General features: G+C 33.2%; 1 protein-coding gene across 1 annotated transcript; it reads left to right on the top strand.

Moving 5' to 3' along the window:
* LOC142975152 (ETS-related transcription factor Elf-3-like) lies at positions 1-21,951 on the top strand. Its single transcript, XM_076117870.1, has 2 exons — positions 1-978; positions 19,382-21,951. Exons 1-2 carry the CDS (start codon positions 56-58, stop codon positions 19,620-19,622), a joined length of 1,164 nt encoding a protein of 387 aa, XP_075973985.1. The 5' UTR covers positions 1-55; the 3' UTR covers positions 19,623-21,951.
* The last annotated feature ends 3,588 nt before the right edge of the window (positions 21,952-25,539 follow it).

The raw sequence follows: 25,539 nt of genomic DNA, 5'->3' as shown, positions 1-25,539 counted from the left end.
GCAACTTGCGCCATTCCGCCGCGAGTAGTCGGCCGCGTCGCACGTAGCCGCCAACATGATCGATTACGCGCGTCCCTACGACCCGAACATGTGCGAACTCTACTACCCCCCCACGTCGCCCGCGCCCGCGCGGCTTGACGATTTTCAAGTTTTCAAGAAAGGAAACGCTCAACATATTTACGGGAGCTACTATTCCAACCCAACTTACGACGCGTACGCAGATCCCGAGCTGGAGAACACTGTGAACGTGTACCACAATCTCGTCAGTTACCGCGAGTACCACCACAGAGAAGACTGGAGGCAGAAGGTGGTCTCCAACTGGACCGAGAATGACTCCGTCTCCTGGATTATTGACACAGCTCACAGCATGGGATACTCCGAGTACGAAGTGCCCTTCCAAAACTTCAACGTCAACGGTATGGTGCTCAGGAACATGAAGCGCGAGGACGTGCTGCACAGACTGAGCCACCCGAACGTCGACCCCGCCACCACTCGAAGAATTGCCGATAGTGTGTACGAGAAGTTAAACAATCTGTTGAACGAAGATGTGATGCGTCAAACCTCTATCATCAGATACGCCGAAAGCGACCCTTACCCGCACCACGAGCCCACAGTGCTGGATCTTGACTCTGTGGACTACAAGAACAGATCGTACTACCACCACTCAGACTACACACCCAATGACAGCACTCTGCTGCACCACACTGACTCGAGCGACGACCAGGAGGATGTGTTCCGCTCATCAGAGACGGCGTCGCCAGAGTGCTCGTACGGCAGTGACGGGAGCAAGTCGGGTGATGAGGATGACAAAAGGAAGATCTTCAAAAGACCCCCCGGCAGGCCGAAGGGCAGCGGCAGGAAAGCTTTCAAGCGTCCCAGAAGCGTGTCCGTTCCGGAGTTCTTAAGGAATTTACTGTTGGACTCTAAATACTGCCCGTCGATCATCAAGTGGGAGGACCACTCCCAGGGGAAGTTTAGGTGAGTTTTAACTTAATTAGTTTGTTTTCCCGCGCATGCTACCTTAAGGATTGTTGCAAAAAGTGAGCTCGTCGTGACTCGGAGATTTGTTTACTGTGATCGCATCTCGGTGTTTTGCTCATACATTATTTATCACGTCCGAGGCACGTGGTGGGGCACTGGTCAACAATAAACTATTTTACAGCGAAACTACATAGAAATCGCAATGTGGCCAGTCGATGCTTATTGATCATTAGTTTCAGTCATACACGACTGTGATTGTCTTCACATGTTAATGTTTGCAACGGTGTCAAGTATAATTATGAACTGGCTACAATTTATCGTTTTTGTTTATCTCATGTAACAAATGTTCGCTGTCATATCATTGTTATTAGCATAATTAAAGCTAAACTGGTGAGCAGAACTCCTTGATGGTGTGGAGGTATAAACGTTGGCGAGCAAGTAATTATTCACTCGCATAACAGATGATTACTCTTCATTTGTCGCGAGTGACCAAGACACTACATAAATTCACGACGGGGTCGACTTGTTCTATATGCAGATACTTGTCCAGTACTAATCTTATAAAATAATTTCTTTTAATGCGAATCAATTTTCCAGAGACCTTCTAAGGCAGTAATATTTCTCTAATAATGAGTCCAATCACTATAATTTATGTATTGGCATTGATATTAAAATGGATTGATTCTGTTTCTGTATCGCACTGAAAAATAAAACGATTCATAGAAGAAAGTAGCTGCAAATAGCTTTCGCCCACAACGTCCGTGCGGAACGTATTCTACTCACAAATATTTGTAAAATCCCAAATTAACTCTTGAAAGTTTATATTTTCCTGGTACAGTCCATAATATACAACAAATAAAAAAGATAAACAATCATCCTCGTATAGATATAAACATTTGATAAAACAGCCATAATCAAGTAGATTAAAATTGTCAACATTGATTTCATAACTACCAACTAACAAAACAATACGGAAAATAGTTCCTATCAAAATTTAGCACCTGACATGTGTTATATTTATCTTATCTTCTTTTAAATTATTGCCATGTACAGCAGGTCATAGTCTTAAAAACTTTGGCAAAGAACTTGCACTGCAATCATTACAGAATTATGTTTTTTACAATTGCACCGTAATAACAGACGGCCTTGCTTATCTTAACAAAGGTCATTATTAAGAATCATTTGACACGCGATCTCAAACAATTAGCCCGTAATTAATACTTGACGAGTAATAAATCTAGAAAATAGAGCAACTTCTCGACTGTATTTCGGAAATATTATCCAATGTTGTTTCATCCAAGACTCTTGTTTCGGGAGTGTTAAGAGCACGCAATGAAAGTTCGCAACTGCCTAATGTCAAGATCAGTAGCTTTGATGGGCATTTAACGACTGTTTTATAGGGCCAGTCACCTCAGCTGTTTGCTACATACAACGCAATGTAACACATCACTATAAAACATGTCGTATTTGCATATATCACATACATTTTTTGCGCTGATTTTTCTTTAGATATCATTGTGAAGTGTTTGATCGTTTTAAACTCATCGACTTTTAAGTATTGCCGAGTCATTTCGTTCAAGTTCGTTGGCTTTCGTCTTCACTGACCCGTCGCCTTTTTAAGGATCATCCGAATAAATCATTGGTTTAGCAAATATTCTTGAGCCCTCATAATAAGTTACTGCTGAGTTTTGTTTGTTGTTTTTATCTGTAGTCTCACCTTGCCGCGCCGGTTCGCAGTGGCCTCGCGATGCTTCACATGTCGATGCTACATTTCAACTCACCAATTTAATTTCAATCTTATTCTTAATCACTTTAAGTCCAAATTGTCTCGTCATACTCATCAACAATTTTACAACTTCATTTATAGGTATCACTGTTTATTTTATTAAGATCTTTATTGTTAATGCCTCAGAGTTTATTTTAGACTGTTCATGAAATTCGCGTTAAAGTGGGAACGTTTTGTTTAACCTGTTGTATTAGCTATGAATTGTTTGATAATTTTTGCAGTCAGATATAACATTTTATATAATTTGTTTGTTAAAATGTCAAAGATCAAGCTTGTTTAATTCTTTATTGACTGCGTTGGGAAGTTATTTTAATGTCGGCAAAAACTTGTTGTCGATACTTTTTAGTTAAATATCAATTTACTTTGGAGAAGCGTGAAAATTTTAGCTGTACTGCCGACAACCTAACCAATTCGTGTAAAAAATGCTTGTGACACTGTTTCGATTTTCATCATATTGACTTGATTTTCTTCAGAACCATCTAGATCACCATCGAATGAAATTGAATTTTAGTCCCTATTCCATAATAAAAAAGGTATACTTTTCTCTTTCTTCTCACGACCTGATGTGACCTATTTTACCACAAGTTTTTCCTTTAAAGTAAAGTAAGTAAAGTAAGCATATATGCCGTTTTAAAACAAATATCTATAAAAACCATGGTAACAAAGCCAGTTTAGAACTAGCTTATTATATTATATTTTAAAGGTCATCTTGGCGATACAGCATTGTCATTAACTATGAATGCATGCAGTTTTTATCGTCGGACAGACTTGAAGATACAACCGGTTTCTTATTGGCTTAACTAGTCCTAGGCTTAGTATACAAGTCGGTTTTGCATAATTTATCTGACTTTGTATTTACTCTGCAATTTTTTGCATTGAAAATCAAAAATGTATTTAAATTACGGCTTACTTCTTTAAGGTAATGCCTTCTAATTTTTAGTATAGTTTTCTTTATGTCTGTCTCGTGTTTCATTGTAGTTCAAAAATATATTATTACAAAAGCCTTATAAGACTATTAAATGATTAAACATGCCTTTAGGTTTCCCAAAAGCAGTATTCTTATCATTTGAATATAATATATAATCTTTGTTTTATCAACTTAAAGTATTAATATTTATAAAACTATCATCACTTCAATTATTGTCTGTTCGATTATTATCAAGTATCAAAAAAATATCAATGACAGCAAAACTTAAAATAGGTTTTTTATTATTTTCCTCAAGTGTGATTCATACTTTCAAAGGCTTAATTTAATTCTGTTGCGGGGCCAGAGTAGTGCCTTGCAGTAGTACTATTATAAGCCTAGAAACTAATCGAACAAGGGCTTAATATTTACGTCCTTGCAATAAATTATACGTCGTTTTAGAATTGTATATTAATTTATGAATCATCTAGTAAATTGTGTATAGTCAGAATTTTAAATTGCATGCATTATAGAGTATAAACTGTTGATAATAAACTGTGTCAAAGTTCAGTCCATGTCTGAACAGTGAATTGATAAAGACGACACGCGTGGGGAATTCCGACGACATCACAAGGTGAATGAAAGTGAAATTAAAACAATTATCTTAAAGAAAACATATTTTTACGACTTAATTTTTGATCTTCTATATTCCTGTCTATAATTTACATAAAGATTTGTAAGCTAGCTTCACATAAATTAATTACTATGACCCAATCGATTGTTTTCTAATTAAATTGGACACAAATCTACTTCGGCTACTTCCCGAATAGCGTAGAAATAATAAAAATTTGGACGATACCATCATACATTTTGGTATATAATTTGAGCGTTTTTTCTTTCTTTTCGTATAGATATTTGCGATGTAGAGCAGTGGGGGATAAGACCTTTTTCATCTACTATCTCTATATGCCGCATTAGAATCCTAAATACAAACGTTTTGCTGAAAAGCTGAAACTGTCAAACGCTGAAGGTTTTTGGATAAAGTATAAAGATCATTCAGTCAATGATTAGACTTTTTTTTCTTGATCTTATATGCAATTTTTCTTGTAAATTTAATTTCGAAAATAACATTTTTGAAATCATTTCGATTCATAACCCCGGAAGGTCAATCGTATCAAAATTTTGATAATCACCGTCTGTATTAATATTTAAAAAACTAATTGTTTTTTGGCTTTGTTGTTATGTTTTTTGCTCGTCTCGTCTTGTTTTTGTTAGGAAATGATTTGACCAAAATTATGTAACGACAAACATTGTTTTACCAGTGTGCCTGATTTTAATTGATTTGGTAGTCATCAATTTGTTTTTATTCATTGTTTTTGTTCTTGCCACTCATACATTTTTCGCCTAGTAGTGAAGCATAGTACCTCGTAATTTAAATCCTTTATCTAACTTTGTATTGAAAAGTACAATAAAACGCAGTAATATGTATATTTAAATATATTTCTTACCATTGTCGTAAAGAAAAATATCACGAAAATCTCTAATACTGGCAGGAATTTAGATCATATAAAGCCATAAAAATAATCAATAATTATGACTTCTACTCATTATTTTAATCCAGTCTTTTATCTAAAGTAATCCTATAAAACCTAAACAATACATGTATCTACAAATAGCATGCAGAATCTCGAATGAGCGACCTCTAAAACAGCACGTGTAAAGTCATTTTTTACAAACGGCCATCCCTAAAGAAACAAAAACAAAACTAAATAAATATATAAACAGTTTACACGTGCCTCCTTGGTAATATCACAAAAAATGTACCCACTTTTAATGGAACGAATTCCTGGAAGCAGACTTTCCCACGCATTTTTCTGTTCACGAAAATCCACGATACTTTGAGATTTTGTTACTGACCCTTTGATTGTATAATACTTATTATTACTCAATTGTTTTAACTTAATGAATTAAGACATTAAAAGTATTTTAATTTAGGGTTTTGGCATGTCTTAACTGAAAATATCAACTTTTAACACGAGTGAAAATTTTCAAAAAAAATTGTACACAAAGGAATAAACTCTCACTCATTTAAGAGTTGTTTTGTTATGATTTATTTACTGAAGTATACGTAGATGCTGAAAGAATGCAGTTACGTGGAAACTGGTTGAAACTTTGGCCTACACATTAAGTGGGAGACATCATTTGGTACACGCAAGTTGTGAGGGTAGCTGAGCCCAACTAGGGCGGCCCCTCGTGCAACGTAGTACTATTATAGATTTTTTCTTTTTCTTCCGGGGGTTGCTACGCACCGCCAAGGACGGCAACAGCTTCCGGTTACTTTGCCGGGATACACGTGGCCCAACGCCTATTTTTATCGATAAAATATCCTTAGAAAAATGTTATGCTCCATTTTTTACAGAGTAGCGATTAATTTAGAGACGGCGCCTGTTTGTAATTAGATCGAGTGTGTTTTGATTTTCAAATTTTATTTTTGTTTTCTTGATGCTTTATTTTTTTATTTTGTTTTTAAGTTGAAAAGTAATTGTTAAGTACGCACGTTAAATGTGTTTTCTTGTAACATAAACACGTAAGTTCTAAGTAGTATGTAAATAAATCTTAACTCAGTTTCCATTAAGTAAGGTCTGAGACGACAACTAGTTTAATTTGCTAAACGTGTCACTACTGAGGTCATACATGAAATTACAGCAGTGTTCTCAACGCAAGGAAAAATGCACCTTGTGTATAACACCTAAAAAACTATATCGTTTGTACACTTTGCTACGTAATTAAACAATGACTTTACTACTTTTTGTGAACAGTAATGTATTTGATAAATAGTAAGTAAATAAAATAAATATTCTATTCATAAATGGCAAATAGAATAGTTATTTGATTACAATATGCTTCGCTAAAATATATTAGATGACGTTTGAAGATGACTGTCTCAATCTTTCAAGCACTATTATTCTCAGACTCAGTTATGATAAGACTTGGCAAAAAAACAACTGCAGTGTTCGATGTCGAGCTTTGTGTTTAGTTGGCAGCCCTGTGCGTAACCATGGCAACGGTAGCAACGGTCCCGGGAAGCTTCGAGTCACGTGTCGCGGGAACTTGTTTCCGCTTTTCGCGTTTTTCTTTTTCTCTCGTTCCACGCGCATTTTTTCTCCTGCCCCCTACTCTCGGGGGAGGTTTACTCGTGCAACCCCCCCTCTCTCCCCCGACAGCTCGTGTACGCGACTTAATTGCGTCTGTGAGTGTGGTCCAGAGAAATTAGAGCGCGTGTAGCCAACGAATTCAGAGAATTCTCTTTTCAAAATAAAGCGGATTTTTTTTGCAGTTATTTTTTTTTGTTTAAACTGGACATAGTACAAGCGTTTTATGGAATGTACGCGGTTTGATTTAACTTTATTCTGGGAATTCAGAAGCTGGATATTCAAGGAAAAATAACATGGAATTATTGCATTCCTTCAGGTATTCAGTAACACTGACGTCATTCATTTGTACTATCATTAAACACAACATTGTTTGCATATTTCCTCAAGTTGTTATTCCAGAGCTTTGACAGCAAAATAGTAGTAATATTTAAGTTAAAAAAACTCAATTAGTTACGTTATCGAATTAAAAGTTTTCCTAGAAGCAATAATACACCATATCGGTATAAAAAGTACTCGTTACAATTCAATCATCAAAAAATAATTTGCCGTTGACCGATAAGGTTAATTTAATTACGTTCTTTTATCGTGGTACCAAAAAGTTACATTATAATTAGAGTGGCACTAAAAAAATATAAGTGTAATATACGAGCCACATGAGTTTTCGATAAGCTTCATTCTTATGACCTTGTTAACGAACCTATGTTTATAACAAGTAACTAACCAATTAGTAATATATTATTGTGTTTACGTTAATTAATAATATAGGTATACATATATAGATATTATTGACGTATGGTGTAAAGCTATAAATATATTGTAACCAATGATATTTGTAATGATGTAGGCAATTAGCGACAAAATATAATAATAATAAACCAGAATATTTTGCTGTTAGATAAATATCACAATAACAATGACATAATCGTATTATTTACATAATATACTAAATGTTAAATAGTTTAATCTTTATAGTAATGTTACAATTTTCCTTGAAAAAATTGTAAATAATCGTTTTCCTGAAAAATATAACGTATAGTTGGCATTTAATATTGCGCGTACTGAAATTTATTCACGATTGATACGTTTTGTAATGTTTCATACAATTTCAAGTGACTATAAGTGAGAAATAAGTAACTATTAGACTATATATTTAACAACATGTGAAAATAAACATATTATTTCAAATGTACCTATGTAAAAATTCGTGAAGACTTAATAAATGCACATACAAATATAACTACAGAATCAACAGCAGTCCTAAATAAATTTCCGTTTACAAAAAAAAAACAATTTTGTAAAAACAAACAAAAACAACAATGGTGCAGTATAGAAGTATCTCGTTCATTCATTACTCTGTGCCACGGTTTGCACCAAATTCCCTGTAACATTTCTTTTTCGTGAAAATCTATTTATAACTAGGCCAGCCTCGTGATACTACTCAGTGGAATACATACCTTATATATATATTCTTAGGGTACAATTTCCCTTGTACCAGTGCCTTGGGTACATATATATGTATTTTTTTTCATAGTGGCTCTATTATATTGATTAGTAAGTCTCCCTTCTTCCGGGTGCGCCCAGTGTCTTTTGCAAGATTTTTTTCTCGGCTCCCTTTGTTTTACGCGAATGTTTTGCTAGTAAATGAGTATTTTGCTTCACTGCAAAGGGTTGGGCTTTTACTATAATTAGTAGTAGAACTAATGAGCCCTGATTCGTTCCTGACTACTTTAATTTTGGACTTTGTTTTTGTCTTTTAAATACTGTATTTTTTAGAAAATTCCTTGTTTTTTTTGTCATTTAGTTGAAGGCTACTATAATGCGAAATTGCCTCTAAAAATAAAGCCTGTACGTTGAAAAACAAGAACCATTGCAAATTTCTTTCTTCTTGCGAGACTTACAACCAAAATGTACTCTTTGATGCGGCAAATATGTAATTTTGTGCAGAATTTAGCAGTCTCTACTTCTAGCCATCTGAACAAAGCGATACATTTATTTATATACAAATAATTACACCAAAAATAAATGTAGTCGCTGTAAAAGTCTAGTCTCTACCTGTAAAAATCCGATTTCATATATCGTCTTAAACAAAGTTCAATATTTATAGTCTTGTTAATAACTTTGAACAGAACCATTGTCATGTAGAGTTTTCCCGCCTTGATCGAATTCCAGTGATGTTGCGGCTATTTCCCGGAATTATTGGTAGCGTTGCTTCAGGAGCAACGCTTCCTACTTGTAGGGAGAATTTTCAACACAGGCTTAGTAGTTTCATAGATTGTTTTGGACAAATTAAATTAAATAATGTATAACTTTAGTATTAATATAGACTACTACTGAAGATAGAGTTCTGAAGAATTCACGGAAAAGTCGTTAACTAGTACTAAGAGAAGTTAATAATAAAATAAATGAAGTCACATAAATAATACGTCTCAATTCAGCTTTCGTAGAATAATCAGTGAATAAAAACTTTTCAAAACATACAAGAAAACAGATAGAGCAATCTTGAACTCGCGCCCACATTTTCTTAAAACAACGTTTTGCACAGCGGGATTCCCCCGCGACCGATACACGCACACACACAACACACACTCACACACACACCGTGTAAACACACACATCAACGACGCGTGCCGCAGCCACTTATGCTAATCAGCCTTATTAAAAACGTCTAGTTTCTTAATAACGGTATTATTACATAATACCAAAATATTATCATCTCATATACTTCTGCCGTGTAATGTTATAAACAAAATCAACAAAAAATCCTCGTGACTCATTTCGCTTGAATGTAGTACCAAAGTTAATTACAAGGATTGCGTATAAAAAGAGAAGTCTGTTGCCGCATACATTATGCATGTTTTTATTCATGAATACCGAGAAATACTACAACTATTTGCACCACACATTTCAATTGATAGATACCTACATGAAGAAGATAAATAACGCGATTATTACCTTATCGCGGTACGAATTTCACAGCTGTTTTTATCCAATATTTTTTTATGTAATAGATTGTACGAGGCCTTATGATTTTCGATGTGGATTCGAGCGGAACGTTCGTTGTTCCTGCGTTTTGGTTCATTGAATTTTACGATACTATTTTGTGAAGGGAACACGGGTAAAATGAGTAAAATAGTATGTTTCCCGACTGTCGCAGTTTGTACATTGGCTGCTACGTGCTAATACGTAGAAGCGCGGGCGACGCACGCGGTCGACACAAAGTTGTGTACACACTATAATACAACAGAGTCAATACACAGATATTGACAATCTTATAATCACTTTCTACTATTAGACAGCTGTTAAACTAAAACAGAACACAAACTAGACTCATTGACAATACAAATTCATTGCCGATACACTACAGTTTTTTTATTACGTAACAATACCTGTAATTTGTATTTACACTTGTAATACAAAAAAATATTTTTGTGTATTCTAAAGAAGCAAATAAAAGTCTTATAATATCCAAATTACATAATTTCCCAAAGATTTCTCGAGTCTATCTTATCACATGTCAACAAAATGAATCACGCGATTAAAGACTTAACTTCGCAATTGTTTGATAAATGTTTCTTTGTAAAAACTATTAATATAACACTTGAATGGCAAATAAGGCGTTTGTATGAATCGCCGGAAAAAACTCGTTAGATCCATCATGTGTCATCAGTAAATACTAAATACAATTTGTAGTGAATGTGTTTATGTATTGTATTTTGTATTTATGTTCATTGATGCGTTGTATTTTAACGTTAAGTGCTTAAGTGCGATGTTTACACTGCACCATGAGTGCTTATTTTTTACGAACGCATTTTGTTTATAAAGGGTTTGGTCACGTGAGTTTAGAATATTTCAGTAGTTTGTCATAGAAAGTATGTAGGGTTATTAGGCACATTGCCAAATTCTCAGTTACTTACGGATTGAATACATTAATAGGATTTTCTAACTCTTCAATCTGAGAATGTAGTGTAATTCATGGGTTTAAGTGTTCAAATTGACAACAATTCTAAGTTTTCAAATCGGAAAAAACCGCAAAAAATCAGCATCAAAGCCCAGCTGTTCGCAAATAATAAAAAAGTGCGGTTTTTTAAACTTTATGACGCGGCTTTATTGCAAAAATGCGGGTCACGATATAAATACCGTTCACTATAGCAATTAAGTGGCAGTGTCTGCGCGAGAGCGAGACAGCATGAGGAAAACGTGAAATAAAATAGTAAACACGATATCGGTATCATCGATAACAGAATACTTTGAAATCGACCGATCAACTGATTGTATATGAACGACGTCACATGAAAATTTTGACCGGTTTTCTTAACACTTCGACCTATTTTAGTTATAGGTCAAAAAACGTCACCGTTTGATAATGTGACGGTGATAATGACGACCTTCAGTTTCAGTTGGTCTCTTATCAACACAAAATGTTGAAATTTTTGTAACGTTATGCAAGTTTTCAAATGTATTTCATTCGATTTTGGCTCAAACATTTTCAGGTCTTCAAAATTGCCTACTATGCATTTTATGACTGAAAAATTACATGCAACACGCGGATATTTTCAAAATAAGTAGTGCAGCCCAGTATATTAATATACTGAGTCGCAAAACGGATCTGAGTTGAACTCAAAATGAAGCCCACTGACGTCACCTGAATTTTAAAATTGTTTACAAAATCGAGGAACTTTGTCACACGGCTGATTTAATACCTAACAAAAAACTGCATTTGATTGTCAATTTCAATAAATTAATAAATTTGACAAATTGTTTGTATTTATTAAAGAAAATTTATGTAGTCAGTTTGGCATTAAAATTCGTCGTTTTACAATTTGATGACAATATTAAGAATTGTGTGCGACACTATTTAGCGATTAAAAATAATATTCTCACTATTTTTCCGCGAAAATAATACATTTGTCTTAACGTAACTCGGACTCTATTTCTGAAAAATATTTTCAGGCTATTATTAAAAGAATATATAGACGTTTGGTTTTGAAATATATATAGTCGATAATATAATAATATACATATAATAACATTTTAATAGTTATATTGTTTCTTTGTATACAATATTACAAGTACATATTGGTCAACTGATTTGCATTATTCTCGGAAGTTATCTAAATAACTGGTTTTAATTTGCATGGATTCCGATGAACCATAGCAACCGATATGTTAATTAAAGTATCTTATATTAATTTATCGCAGTTTTTGTGTGAACATAATATTATATTGCTTGTTGATATCATTCAAATGAATACAAATAGGAGATTATAGACCGCGTAACGTTGAAACTGGTTTAGAGAGTTTTTGTTTTTGTAAATGATTCACAGAAACAATAAAATTATTCTTTTACTAAGCTTACAAAACATCTTTTCTAAAAAACTTTTGTCTTAACAGAACCTACATTAAAGTTTTTTAAACTATCACGATCGGCCTGTGACCATGATCGGTGTTACTCGATCGAAACATCCAGTAATAAATAAGGTATTGTTACCAGTCTTTGACCCGTTTAGCAAATTATTATTATACCACCTATATTCCCAATATAGATTTGTCCCAGAAGCATTTTCTTTTCTTCAAGTACTTAGTAAATATATGCAAATCGTTTATGTTCTTGTATGTACTTAACCGCAGACACTGAGCATGTTTTCAATCAGACAATAATTCGATAGAAAACCTATTATTATGTTATTATCATGACAGTGGACGTTCTGTCCGAAAACTTCAGAATGTTGTTGGAAAAAGAGAATACAGGAACAATGTTGTTGAAAACATAGAGTCGCTGAAAAATTGTTGTTGAAAATGTAGCTGATTTTACTTCATTCCGAAGTCATGAAAACAATAGTTTTTTTTTTGTATAGTTCATGAGTTTTTAACCTGCATTAGGTTTATTAAGGTCTTACATTTATTTAGCACTCTTCAACTATTATAGAATTTGATTAAAACGTCTTATCATTTAAAAAAAAAAATATAAATAGTGTACCTACATAACATTTACTACATACTTATATGTATATAATCCTCTAAATCTCATACATCAATATGAATTGACATTTACAGTATCATATGATTGCATTGATATAATATCATCACCCGGTTTTGCACCTTATACAAAAGTTTGCAAAAGTAAAACTTTAAAAAGAAATCAAAACGTGGTGAGCGTTTGTTTACGTATATCCACAACACACTACCTGGAAACCATTAATTCAGACATGTTGTGAATTTTAAATTCTTACGGTACTTTATAACAAGGGAAATACGACTTTAAAACTATACACATAGAGTTAATTTTCTCTTGTAGGCAAGACGCAGCTCTTTGCCAAAAAGTTTCCACCGTTCGGCTAATATGTACGTTTTGCAATAAAACAGATTTTGTTCTGTGAAATTTTACATTCATTTTCTATAGTATACTGGTTAAGATAAACTCTTGTACTACGAATTAATTAAACTTATATACTATACTATCTGACTGCGACTTCGTCCGGGTAAAAAAAAAACCTCTGGTAAAAAGTCCTAGTAATCTAGATTATGAACTATATATGTGTACCTTTTATATCAATCCGTTTAGTAGTTTTTCCGTGAAAGAGTAACAAACATACATTTATCCTCTATCTATCTTTCGCATTTATAATATTAAAACGTTAACAATCGGTAAAAATAAATTTAACCCATCACTGCCCCAATTCTGGGCACGGGTTTTGAAAACACGAGCGGATTAAGTCAAGCCAGACTCGTGTAAGAGACTTTGTACTGATTTAAAAGATATTTAAGGAATTGTCAAGGTTTTCTAAACTTAGAAATATTTGTCTTAAGCATAATTATTATTGTTTTAAAGATCAAATTGGCGAAGTCTCGAAAAAAGATGAGATGTACTCCTAAATGGCAAGGGTTGTATGACAAGATGTATGGATGAAAGTTGTCCAAGGGAGGTTGATGTGTCTTTGCCTACCTATATGAGAAAAAGGCGGGACTTTATGTATGTATTAGGCAGTTATGTATTTAAAGACCTACTAGCCTCTTGCCTTAATTAATCAACCTACATTTCATATTTGGTTGTATACAAAAATTACTTTAAAAATGATTCATATGGTTATAACTCTTACAAATATACCCAAATACATACTATCACATTATTTCCAAAAGGACAATAATTAGTCTCTTGCAAAAAATAATTATCCATCCAAAAATATAGAATTTGAAAACTATATTTTTTGGCTATAGTTTTATAATTGGTCTATATAAGGTATAGATTTCGAAGTGTCAAGGAGATCCTACAAACATGACAGTTTGTCTGTTACTTAATCACTCAAAAACAGTTTGACAGATTTTGATGGACGCTACAATATTTCATTTGGAAGTTTTAAGGAAATTACTAATATAGTAATATAAGAGTATTTATGTAGTTTACGTAGCTGTTTTAGGTTTGTGTCACTACTTTACTAGAAATATACTACAAGAGTGATCTTTCAAAAGGACAACAATCCATACACGCTTTTTATGCCCTAAGGTGTAAGCAGAGCTACATCTAACGGTAAATCTCTATTTTTTTAAAATCAGTATTAAATTATAAAATATTGGGTTATGGTCAAAAGTTAACCTTTATCGCGGGATCGTGTAGATAACTGATAACGTTATCACTAGTACTTAACGACTACAATCGTTAGGGTTATCGAGTGCAATAGTATTATATGGAATATTAATGACCTGAGAATTAAAAGAATACTGAGCATTACTCGCGATTTACTGTGCACGTTTCCTAACTACGGTTTGCTACTGAACATTTTTACTACTCTACCCAAGCTGGGAATCGAACGGCGAAAAACTAAAATAGTAGTATATTTTTTAAGTTTAACAATTAAAATAATGTACATTATAAAGTATATTGATTACGATAAAAGAAGCAAGATAAAAATTACAATTTGTTTTTCTTTCTGCAATCATTATTTTAAGTCAATAATAAATAATCCAATTTATTACATGATCAATTTCAAACCAATTTAACAATAAAAGAATCGTCAAATCGACAACTAATTTATTTACCAAAAAAATAAATAACCGGTAGAATAATCACATTTATCATCATTTTCAAAATTATGTATTCATGCCAAAAGGTATACGAAAACCAGTTCGGAGTTATTATTTTGAACGAGTCTGGTTTATAGTAGCAACATTGAAAAACTAAGTTGAATTCAAAATATTGAGAACCTCATAAAATAAGATACGCCAGAATAAAAACAGGTGTTTGTTAATTTCGGAAAAGTCACATTAAACCGTAAAATAAACTAAATAAGAAAATGTGATGTGATGACTTCGAAAGATTATGATTGAAAGAGGCAGTCAAGAAATTTACCACAAGTTTAGTATTAAAAGCCACTGAGAAAACCTAGAAAGTAATTATAAGACAATTGTTTAAATCGCTTATTATCCTGCAAGCTATCTCTGTAAGCCTATCCGTTACCATAGGTTATCGATAGTTAAGAAACGCAGTTAACGACACGTAGTACCTATGTATTTACTGAGTAATCGTTGCCAGGTTCTTTCCCGAGGTAAAGTCCCTACTACCGGTTGTCATATTAACAAAAAACATCGAGAAACTCACAGGTAATTCACATTATTGTTTTGAATATATTTACATATGTAACAAGTTGGTCGTAGACTCGCAGCGCAGTCAAGGCCGAAGTTTCAATGCACTTAAAAATGCCTATTTGTATCTAAACTGCTGAAACTATAATGATAAAATGAACACAGGAGATAGTTTAAACCCTGAAAAATGAGATAAATTAGTTTACTTTCAGAAAAATAAACCCTAAAATGACAGTGAGGGGTGATTTAATGACAAAAAGCGTATCATATTATGCAATTGTTCCTGCAATTATTATTCCGAAGTTGGTCTTAAAATGCACTCTACACAATAAAAGTAAATAATTTCAGAATTTCTCAGAAACACAGACATTAAATATTTTATAATAATTACGTTGGTTACGTTTTATTACGTAGTTAATTATACTTTCCAAGTTATTGACATTCGTGTCGCCTTGGACTCGGGAACTTTGACTGTCGAGTGTGACATACGCCTTCAAAAACCTTTCGCTTTTGTTCAAGTTGCATTTTAACTGCGCTTTGACCAAATTGTCTATTGCAATTTTGCCTTAAGAATGTTGGTCAGTGCCAATAGTCGAAATAGATTGATCAATGATCTGACTTTATTTTAGTTGACTGACTGCTTAATTCAGACAATAGTTTTATTCATAACAATACGTAAATAGCTAAATTCATTTACTTATTATTAATAAACCGTACTTTTTTAACTCTTGGCTGTCCTACTGGGAAAGTGTCTCCTCCCTAACGAGGGAGGGGTTATGCCTTGATTCCACTAGACTGGTCATGTTGGGGACTATGCATGCTCCCAAGAAATGTGTTAAAAATCTTTTAGACATGTAAGGTTTCATCATAATATTTTATCAAGTATATATTACATTACTATTGTATTTCGCAATATAATAAAATTTGTATTCTACAAGCAGAATAACTACTATATTACTCTTGTGATACTGGACAGTTGGTCATTCGTGCCTTCAGATTATTTTATGATCTGATAAATGGAGCGTCGTTGTCTTTGTATGTTGCTTGATTAAGTCACAGCCCAAAGGGCTTGTACATTTGTATATTATTTAACATATAGCGAAAGAACAAAGCGACTGCTTGCATTAAAAATATATAGAAGTTTAACAGTTATAGTTGTTGAAAATGATGTAGACAAATATTTCGTTTGATTTTCTAGTATAACTGAAACGTGTTAAAGTGCTACTAAGCATTCGTTTAACGCTTGTATCTAAACATACTACGGTATGCATACAGCAGTCTCAAACACATGATATACAAAAAACCCTAATTTGCATACACCACAAAGGCCGAGGCACCATCAAGATATCTTTTGGTTAAAAAAATACAAAAAAACGCCAAAGGAGGTCTTTTGCGAAAAACTTGTTTACGAAAGTCACAGTCACGTTTTTCGAGTTGATTCGCTTCAAAACTGGTTATAACATACATACATACAAAATTTGTATGTGTTACGTGCGTCATGCGGACCCAAAACTCTCGTAAATTAACTAAATTTTGGTTCCTCTTTTGATTTTTTGATTCTCAGAAGTGATTTTGCAAAGTGAATTGATATAATGACTTGAATTGTTTGATGTAAAAAATATATCTGCATTTTATTATTGACATATCAAAATACGGGTTATACGATTCTAATAAAATAATTTAAAATGACAATAATAATATCGTCAACATGTTGATAAATTGGTGATATACTCTTCAGTAAAATAAATAATAGGTATAATGTGATATGCAAAAAACAATAGACATTCCTTCATAATATTTGACCACAGCCTCTCCTTAACCAGCTGTTATCAAAATATCGTGCTCAACCGGCAAAATTCCTATCACTACAAAGTATATTTTCACCGTAAGGTTCGCGGTTCAGTATCCATGCGTGTCACGTAGGGTCACACTCGATCCTTGGCCCAACTGATGCAGCGATACAACACAAGGCCACCACCCGGCCTCGTTCGTACGCAACGAGCATCCAAATTCGTATGAATCACAATTTTTATAGTTCATACAACGATCTCGCAAGGTTAATGGTGTTATACACTTGTTGCGTTTTCGAAATGACAGGACCCTTTGTTAAGTGTGACCTAGATTGAGGTCTGAAGACGACCTAGCTCTTGACCTGAATGCGAATGCACTGCCATCATCCATGCCAATATTACTTACGGTGATGTAAACTTTGCTTTAAAGAATAAAGTTAAGAAACGAACAAAGTTTGTTCAAATAAAAAAAAGCAATTTCAAAAAATATTTTAATTGTATTCGCGGGTATAAACTAGCCTAAGATCAATTTGGTATAATTCAAATTAACTGTTATTACACTGCACTTCCTGTATCATCAGGAAAAAACAACAAATTACAAAACCAGTATCTATTCGCAACCTCACATTAATTTTGTACAGAACAATCGACTATCGAAGGCACGATTATTATAAAACACAATGAAAAAATTGGCCAAGAGACATCAAACAGATATCGGAAGAACAATAATAGACTATTATCAGTTAAAGGTTTAGTGGAGCAATCAATCAGGATGTTGCATTGTGATCCTTGAAGAGAAAAACAACAATTACACCACGGGTAAAAGATTACTTGAAACACGCCACGCCAATGCCACGGGTGACTACGGTTTTATGGTCATAATAGATGCAACGTTAATTCCCTTTGCAGACCAATCGTTAGATAATTTGCATTCGACCTAGAGTCTCAATGTTAAACGATGTTAAACGCAAAAGGAAAGTTAAAAATAGAACTCTTCTCATCGTTCTAATGTCGATGAACTAGAGGAAATTTGTCTAATAGATACTATTGAGTATAATATAAACTAAGACAAAGGTCAAGAAAGAGACGCAACTATTGACAAATCAAATGAATTAGTTGAATCGTTAAGTAAACACGACGAGTCTCATCAAGCAATCAATCATTAGTGACGACGCATTGTGATGGCGCGCGGCGGCGCAGGCGCACCGGCCAGTTGCGATGCAACGCCTCAATAGATCATTCGTCGAGTATTATTTATATTAGATCTCACAGATGTGTTGTACGCGCCCGCCGCCGCCTGCACCGCCGCGCCGCCGTCGTCTCCTCGTCACGTTTGCTAACTATGCCGATAATGACTGCAACAAGATATCCTTGACTCTGCACACAATTATCTGGACACTTTGCATCAGAACTTGACACGGTTGCTTATACACATACTTTTATGCCACAACAACTATATAAGTCTAACCAATAAAGGCTGAGAATTCATTTAATGAGCATTAAATTATATGACGAGCTATGTTATTATCGTTTCCAGTTGAACTTGACTCGATTATAATTGTTTATTCATCGATGTTATATAAGTAGCGGCTGGAAAAAATGTTGTATACAAATCAAATACTGAAGAAACTATGTTTATTTACTGATGGCGTAGAGATGACCTCGACGTTGCTAAGGTTGCAGTTTCAACCTTGATGCTGCGAGTGTCAAAGATTTATGAACATTTGGTGTGTCGCATGTCGCATGGGGGTCACGTACGGACAAAGGCTGCTCGTCTCCGAGCCTCCGGTGACACACTTCGTTATAAATAGGGTGTCGTGCTCCAACTAACAATTAAAATATAAAGAGCTCTTACTAAGTCCAGTTATGAATCACGGCGACCGACAATGAACATAATGCGTTAAATAATTACATTTTCAAGGAACTTACTGACGCAGTCCTGCGATCAAACGACCTCATAGATGAAAATTAAACGATGCACAAACCATAAACGTAGAAATAAACCTTCGAAGCAAGATTTTGAACATAAAATGCATGTTTTATAGTTTTACGATCAGTAATTTATTCATCTAAATAGATCTCGACACAATACCGTGGGCACGTGTCCGGCGACAACGTTGCAAATGCATAATTCACGTCATTTGGTTAACAACTATAGAATTAGACTAACAAAATGTTTCGCTTCCAGGTTCGTGAAGCCGGACGAGGTGGCGAAGCTGTGGGGCAAGATGAAGCAGAACGACAACATGACGTTCGAGAAGTTCAGCCGCGCCATGAGGTACCACTACAGGCAGGCGGTGCTGGTGTCCGTGCCCACGGCGCGCCTCGTCTACCAGTTCGGCCACAAGGGACCCGACTTCAAAACCGACAACCCCAACTTCGTCAAAGTGAAATCAGAACTGGACATGAACGATATGTCGTACTCTTAGTTTAAATATACGATGAGTTAGGTATACAAATTTGTTGAAAGTCATGCTCAGAGGAAATAAAGAGTGATATGTCGATGGTTACGGATAGTAGTGTTGTCCTTGGAGATTTTGGTTTAGAAGGAAATTCAGAATACAGTAATAGTGAATAAGTTAGGCAATGAGAAGGCTAAGAGGAGTACGCTACGATAGATCTGAGGACTGTTGTTAATGTTTCGGCCACGATTGACGTAGAAGTCTTGTGACTTAACGAGTTACCTAGTAGAATGTCAATTGATTTTTCCAAAAAATCAATTATTATGTCCAAGGGCATTATTGAGTGAAAACGAATAGTTATAATAAGGTTATCTGATGGTTAATGAAAGAGATCACCTCCATGATGTCATAGGAAATTGGATGAACGTCACAGTCGGCGTTTTGAAGTATACAATCGAGTTTGACAATACATGTAGTTGTGTCCGTGTTTCGAGGTTCGAGTTTTGATATAATAATCTTACTCTTATTTAAGAAATAGTTTTTCTTTGTATTTAACCGACTGTGACGGAGTGTTGGAGGGTTGTTGAATCAATGGAGTTGGTCTCATGTTAGGTGTTTTTTGAAAAGTTAAATGAATGTAATTATGTAAGCTAGGCTCAATGTTCGATCGATATAGTTTCAATGGTTGTACTTGTGGATGTTGGATCAATTAACTAGTTGGATATAATTGGTTGGATACCGATAGGTTGGATTGTCCCGTCAATTAACTCGTGCCGCGAAGTCGGTATGTCCATATTATTTTTTTAAGTAATTTTAGTATTTTATTGTCGATGTACGTTTGTACACGAAACATGAAAAATTTTGATGGTTGTTTAGTAGAAACATTACGAATTTTTGATAAAGTATTTTTTAATTGTTGTTACCGAATGATACGTGTGTGTATTAAGTACGTAGTGTTATGATAACGTGAACATTCCAATTAATTTATAATAATATGTTTAAGTTGTTTAGTGTCCAGTAATATTTGAATAGTGTTAAGAGTATTTCCAGTTGCCATAATGTATTACTTAAAAGTAAAACGATAAATGTACTTAATTTGTTAGTTTGTTTCGATCACAGTCATCTCGCGAACTCTAATATTTTACTATTTAAGCTTCATCTAATTGTAATTACATTTTATACTGTCATTTGAAATTCCCGTCTCAGTGTTAGTTTAAAGATTAAAAAAATAAGAATTATAAAAATAAGCGCATATTATTATTTGTGCGATAAAAAAAAGGAATGACAAAAGATCTGCAGGCCAAAGATTAGTTTTGACAAAAATGATTTTTCTTATTTAAGATTTTTAATAACCTTTGACAATTTATTTTTAATATTAGTTTATAAGTTGACGACTCTCAGGCACACGCTGTGATGTAAGATAAATTAAAACATTGTTTTTCTGTAAATAGTTCCTTTCAAGCGTCATTAACACTTCTCCATTATAATTTAATATATTTTAATATATATGCAGATGAAACACCGTAATAGATATAAAATTTAAATTTCACAGAAAACTAATATATTTATTGAAATACATTATAGAATTATTAATAATAATAAGATGTATGTTTTTATTTGTTCATAATAATACTAAATAATAATATGCAAGTGTCAGTACAAATCCTGTGTCTTAAAGAACAACGATTTTAACTCTCTTTACATGTAGTTGAACTATTATTTTGAATTTAATAATATCTAAGTTATAACTAGTCTATTTCAAATGAAACTTAATATTTTTATGCAATATCTGAGTGAATTAATCTTGAGAAAATTGTAATAATATATAGCATTTTCAAAATATTTAAAATCTAATATTTACTTATGTGACTTTTAACTATTAAATGTCTTCTTCAAAAATACGTAAACAAATATAGTTAGTTTATATTTAATATCCTTTTCAAATCCTATTTGATATTTACCTGAAATTCTTATTATTAATATTTAAATAATATTTTTAATATAATAATTAAATTGTATTTAACTAATTATTAATAATCTTTTAAATGTTTTGTGCTCTTTGATAATTTGTAATTAGTAATTATTATTTTCTCAATATTAATTCACGTAACTGTTGTGAGCGAAAAAGGTGCATTATTGCAGTTTTTAGTATTTTTAGGCGTTAAACTTTCTTGTTTTATATTACGTTCATTTTATAATAAGAATAATTATTATTTTCTTTATAATAAATACTATGAATAGATATAAGAAATAATTTGTTGTACGTGCAATTGATAAAAGACAGATTTTTATGTATTATTTCGTAATTATTATATGAAACTAAGAGGAGAAATATACGATTTATGAATGTGAATTATATGATTGTTTTTATTTTACCTTTATTTAGTAAAAATGAATGTAGAACTATGTAAGTTCTCAGACTTTAAAACTATAAAGTACAAAAAATGTGTTAAACATACACAAATGATCACGCCTTTACCGCAGTGATATAAGCAGAGATCAAAAGATTGTCTGAAAAATTCTGAAAACTCATCACATCTCATAGGCACTTATAGGCAGTTAAAGTAATATAGGCAATTACACACCTAAATTCAGAATATATGTAGGTATAGAGGGTAAAATCTATGTAAAGAAAATGTAACCAAGTTTATGGGAAGGTCTATATAACAGCTACTTGTAACTAACTAAAAGTCAACTTAGTAATATTTACTCAATATATTATTAAGCCATATAGAAATGTCAATAATGTGCCACTGCACATAGTAAATTAACTAGCTATGTTTATCTTTTGATGACAATTATTATAATCTTACCATACCACCACGAAGAAAGACACTAGCGCCATAGCGTGAAGTAGCGGTACTATATAAAATATTAATTACTGCGAAAAAAACGTCTAACATCGCAATCAAAATAGGCCTAAATACATAAATTACAGGATTAATTAATTTAAATATCTTTTGTTAAGTTCTAAAATAGTGGTGACTGAAGATCTACGACACAAGCGACATAGTGGACAATAGCAGAACTAAGATTTGAGAATACTGCATAACATTTTAGTTTGCTTTGAAAATTCTTAACATTATCGACTTCAAGACTGTAGTTACATCATTAGCTAGGTATTACATGTTTTATATTTCACGCTAACATGGTTAGTAATTTTAATATTCAAAATTGAATTATTAATAGGAAAAATATTAGCCGAAGGAATAACGTGAGAGAACAAACAACTAATATTTATACATTTATTTCTTTTCGATCACTGACTTTAGACTAACAGCTTAGTAGAGAGCCTTTGCATGCACAATTTATCTAAATAATTAGTGTTTCTAAAGTTAAAACAACTGTTTCAAATAAACTACCGTCATCAGCGACCTGCGAACCTGCGACCACAGCGCGTACTTGTAACCTGCGCCGAAACATTAGTAATCCATACTAATCTATACTAATATTATGAAGCTGGAGAGTTACTTTGTTTTTTTGTTTGAACGCGCTAATCTCAAGAACTACAAGTCCGATTTGAAAAATTCTTTCAGTGTTGGATAGTCCATTTATCGAGGAAGGCTAGATCATCACGCTACGAGCAGAGTACCAATAAAAAATGTTATTTAACGGGGAATAATTTAACCCATTCTCACTTATGTGACGTAAGCGAAGTTGCGCGGGTTAGCTAGTTCCAAGAAAAATACGTGTTCGCATTGATTCCCGTATCCTATTATATACGAAACATGCCTCGTAAATATAAAATTGAAGAGGCTAGCGTCAGCTGCATAATTCTCCGGGTCACTGACGTTCTAAATTCTGAATTTAGTACTTTCAGCAGTAGCAAACTATGCATCCAAAGTTGTTGGACTATACCTGATAGTCACAGGTTATTTGAACATTTTCAGTGTTGTTATATTATTTTAAACGTACATCGAACCATGCCTATATTAAGTATATATATACATAACATAACGAGCTATATAAATGATTCATATACCATATATACAGTTTTAATTGGCTCATACACCATACAAACTGGAGCGGTATAAACCCACTGTAATACCTATATTAAAATAATTGTGTTTTAGGAAATTCTGCGACCACAAAAATGATACGCCTTTGACGTCAAACTGTGTATTGTGCATTGTTATAACAATCTATTGACACGGTTTAAAATAAAGTGCATTTTGAGTTATTAGTTAGTTTGATTAACGCAGTGAACGACTACGGGCATGCGGCGTGCGTTAATTAAAGATAAATATTCTAATACAAAAATGCGCTGTTTTATTTTGTTTTTTTTTCTTATTGTTACGGTTAAATTATCTTTATAATTCTTCTGTAAGTGTGTATGTCACTGATCTTCTCTTAAACGACTAGACCGATTTTGATGAAATTTTTTGTGTGTGTTCAAGGGGATCTGAGAATGGTTTAGATTCACAATTTTGTCCGCTGGACAATGTTTTTTTAATTAATTTTTAATTTATTACTAACATGTAGACAGGACAAGGTCTGTCGGGTCCGCTAGTTTATTTATAAATTTCCTCTATTAAAATGTATGAAGTAACACACAACAAATACCTCCTTATTAAAGCCTGTATGGTTATAAATCGATAACCTGACAAATTGTCTTGAAAAAGAAGTATTTTGCCAGTTTATTGTGAGAGAAAGAGGCTTGCACTTCTGTCAAAATGACTAGTACTAAGAAAGTTAACTCTATTTTATTAATATCTGGCGTGCACGTGTGCACTCTATGTTTCTATTTGCTGATTATTTTTGGATTTCAGCTCGCTAGGTTACGTGTATGTAAAAACAAAATTAAAAAGGTCATTCATAAAAGTTATATTCATAAAAAATCTTAGCTAAAATCGGAATTAACAAAATTGATAAAATAACTCGTGAAATTGATACACAACACATAATACATTACTATACACTTCAACTAAAACGAGTCCTTAGAGAAAAAACCATGCGTAAGAGATCAGCGCGTTTAGAATAACGCCATCTATTATGTAGTAGCAAAACTACATGAAATGTATGTGTCATTACGGTTCCCCGTTCCGTCACAAATATTTTGAGGTCAAAATATTCAAAGGCGCACTAAAATTCTTTAAATTATTAATTGCAGTCATTTTAAAACATTTTGTTCGTGCCGAAAAGTTAAAAGTGAACTTTACCGCAGTTCAATCTTTTATTAAAATGCTTTCAACGCCATCTGTTAAGTTCAGTAAAACAAAGTTTCCTACAACTTAATGGGATTTGGCTTTAGTTATTACTTAACCGTACAGATGGCGCTTACCCAAAACACAAAAATACGGAATACCTTCCCCTATCTATACTATCGGGATCGTTAAATCATGGCATTTAATCTTACATAGTTATAAATATCTAAATAAATTGCTATAAAAATAAATAATAAAAACTAAGGAATACACTTGTAATAAATTGTATTTAAATTGATGAAATTATTCTGATTCAAAGTAGGTAAATATATTTTTTCAGATACAAATGAAAATAATTCAGTATAATTACTAAAACTTTGAAAAAGAGTCGTGAATTATTGGGTACAGTCAACAGCAGTAGTTATTATAACAGTAAGTTGATGCAATATTTGCAACAGTTGCATACAAACAAAATAAACAGGAAAACCAGTCATAATTCTCGTGATTTTAGTGTTACAGGTGTATGAGTAAATATTACGAAACAGGTTAGATTTGTATGTGAATAATCTAATAGTAAATAGTTTATGGTAGGACATGCACAACATAGACAAGTACGTAAATCTCGCACCTTTTCCCCATTGGGGTAGGTAGAGACAAAAAAATAATAAAATAAAGAAATAAGGAAGTAAGGATCGTCCTTACAAGCTTTTTTTACTTTTTGCACATCTATAGGTCATCCCGTGCTACAGGACGGACAAGTACTTTTTTTTTTCCCAGAGAAAGATCCCTTCGGATACCCA

Source organism: Anticarsia gemmatalis, chromosome 8 (genome assembly GCF_050436995.1).
Source record: "Anticarsia gemmatalis isolate Benzon Research Colony breed Stoneville strain chromosome 8, ilAntGemm2 primary, whole genome shotgun sequence".
Taxonomy (NCBI): domain Eukaryota; kingdom Metazoa; phylum Arthropoda; class Insecta; order Lepidoptera; family Erebidae; genus Anticarsia; species Anticarsia gemmatalis.
This window is presented reverse-complemented; position numbering and strand designations above follow the sequence as displayed.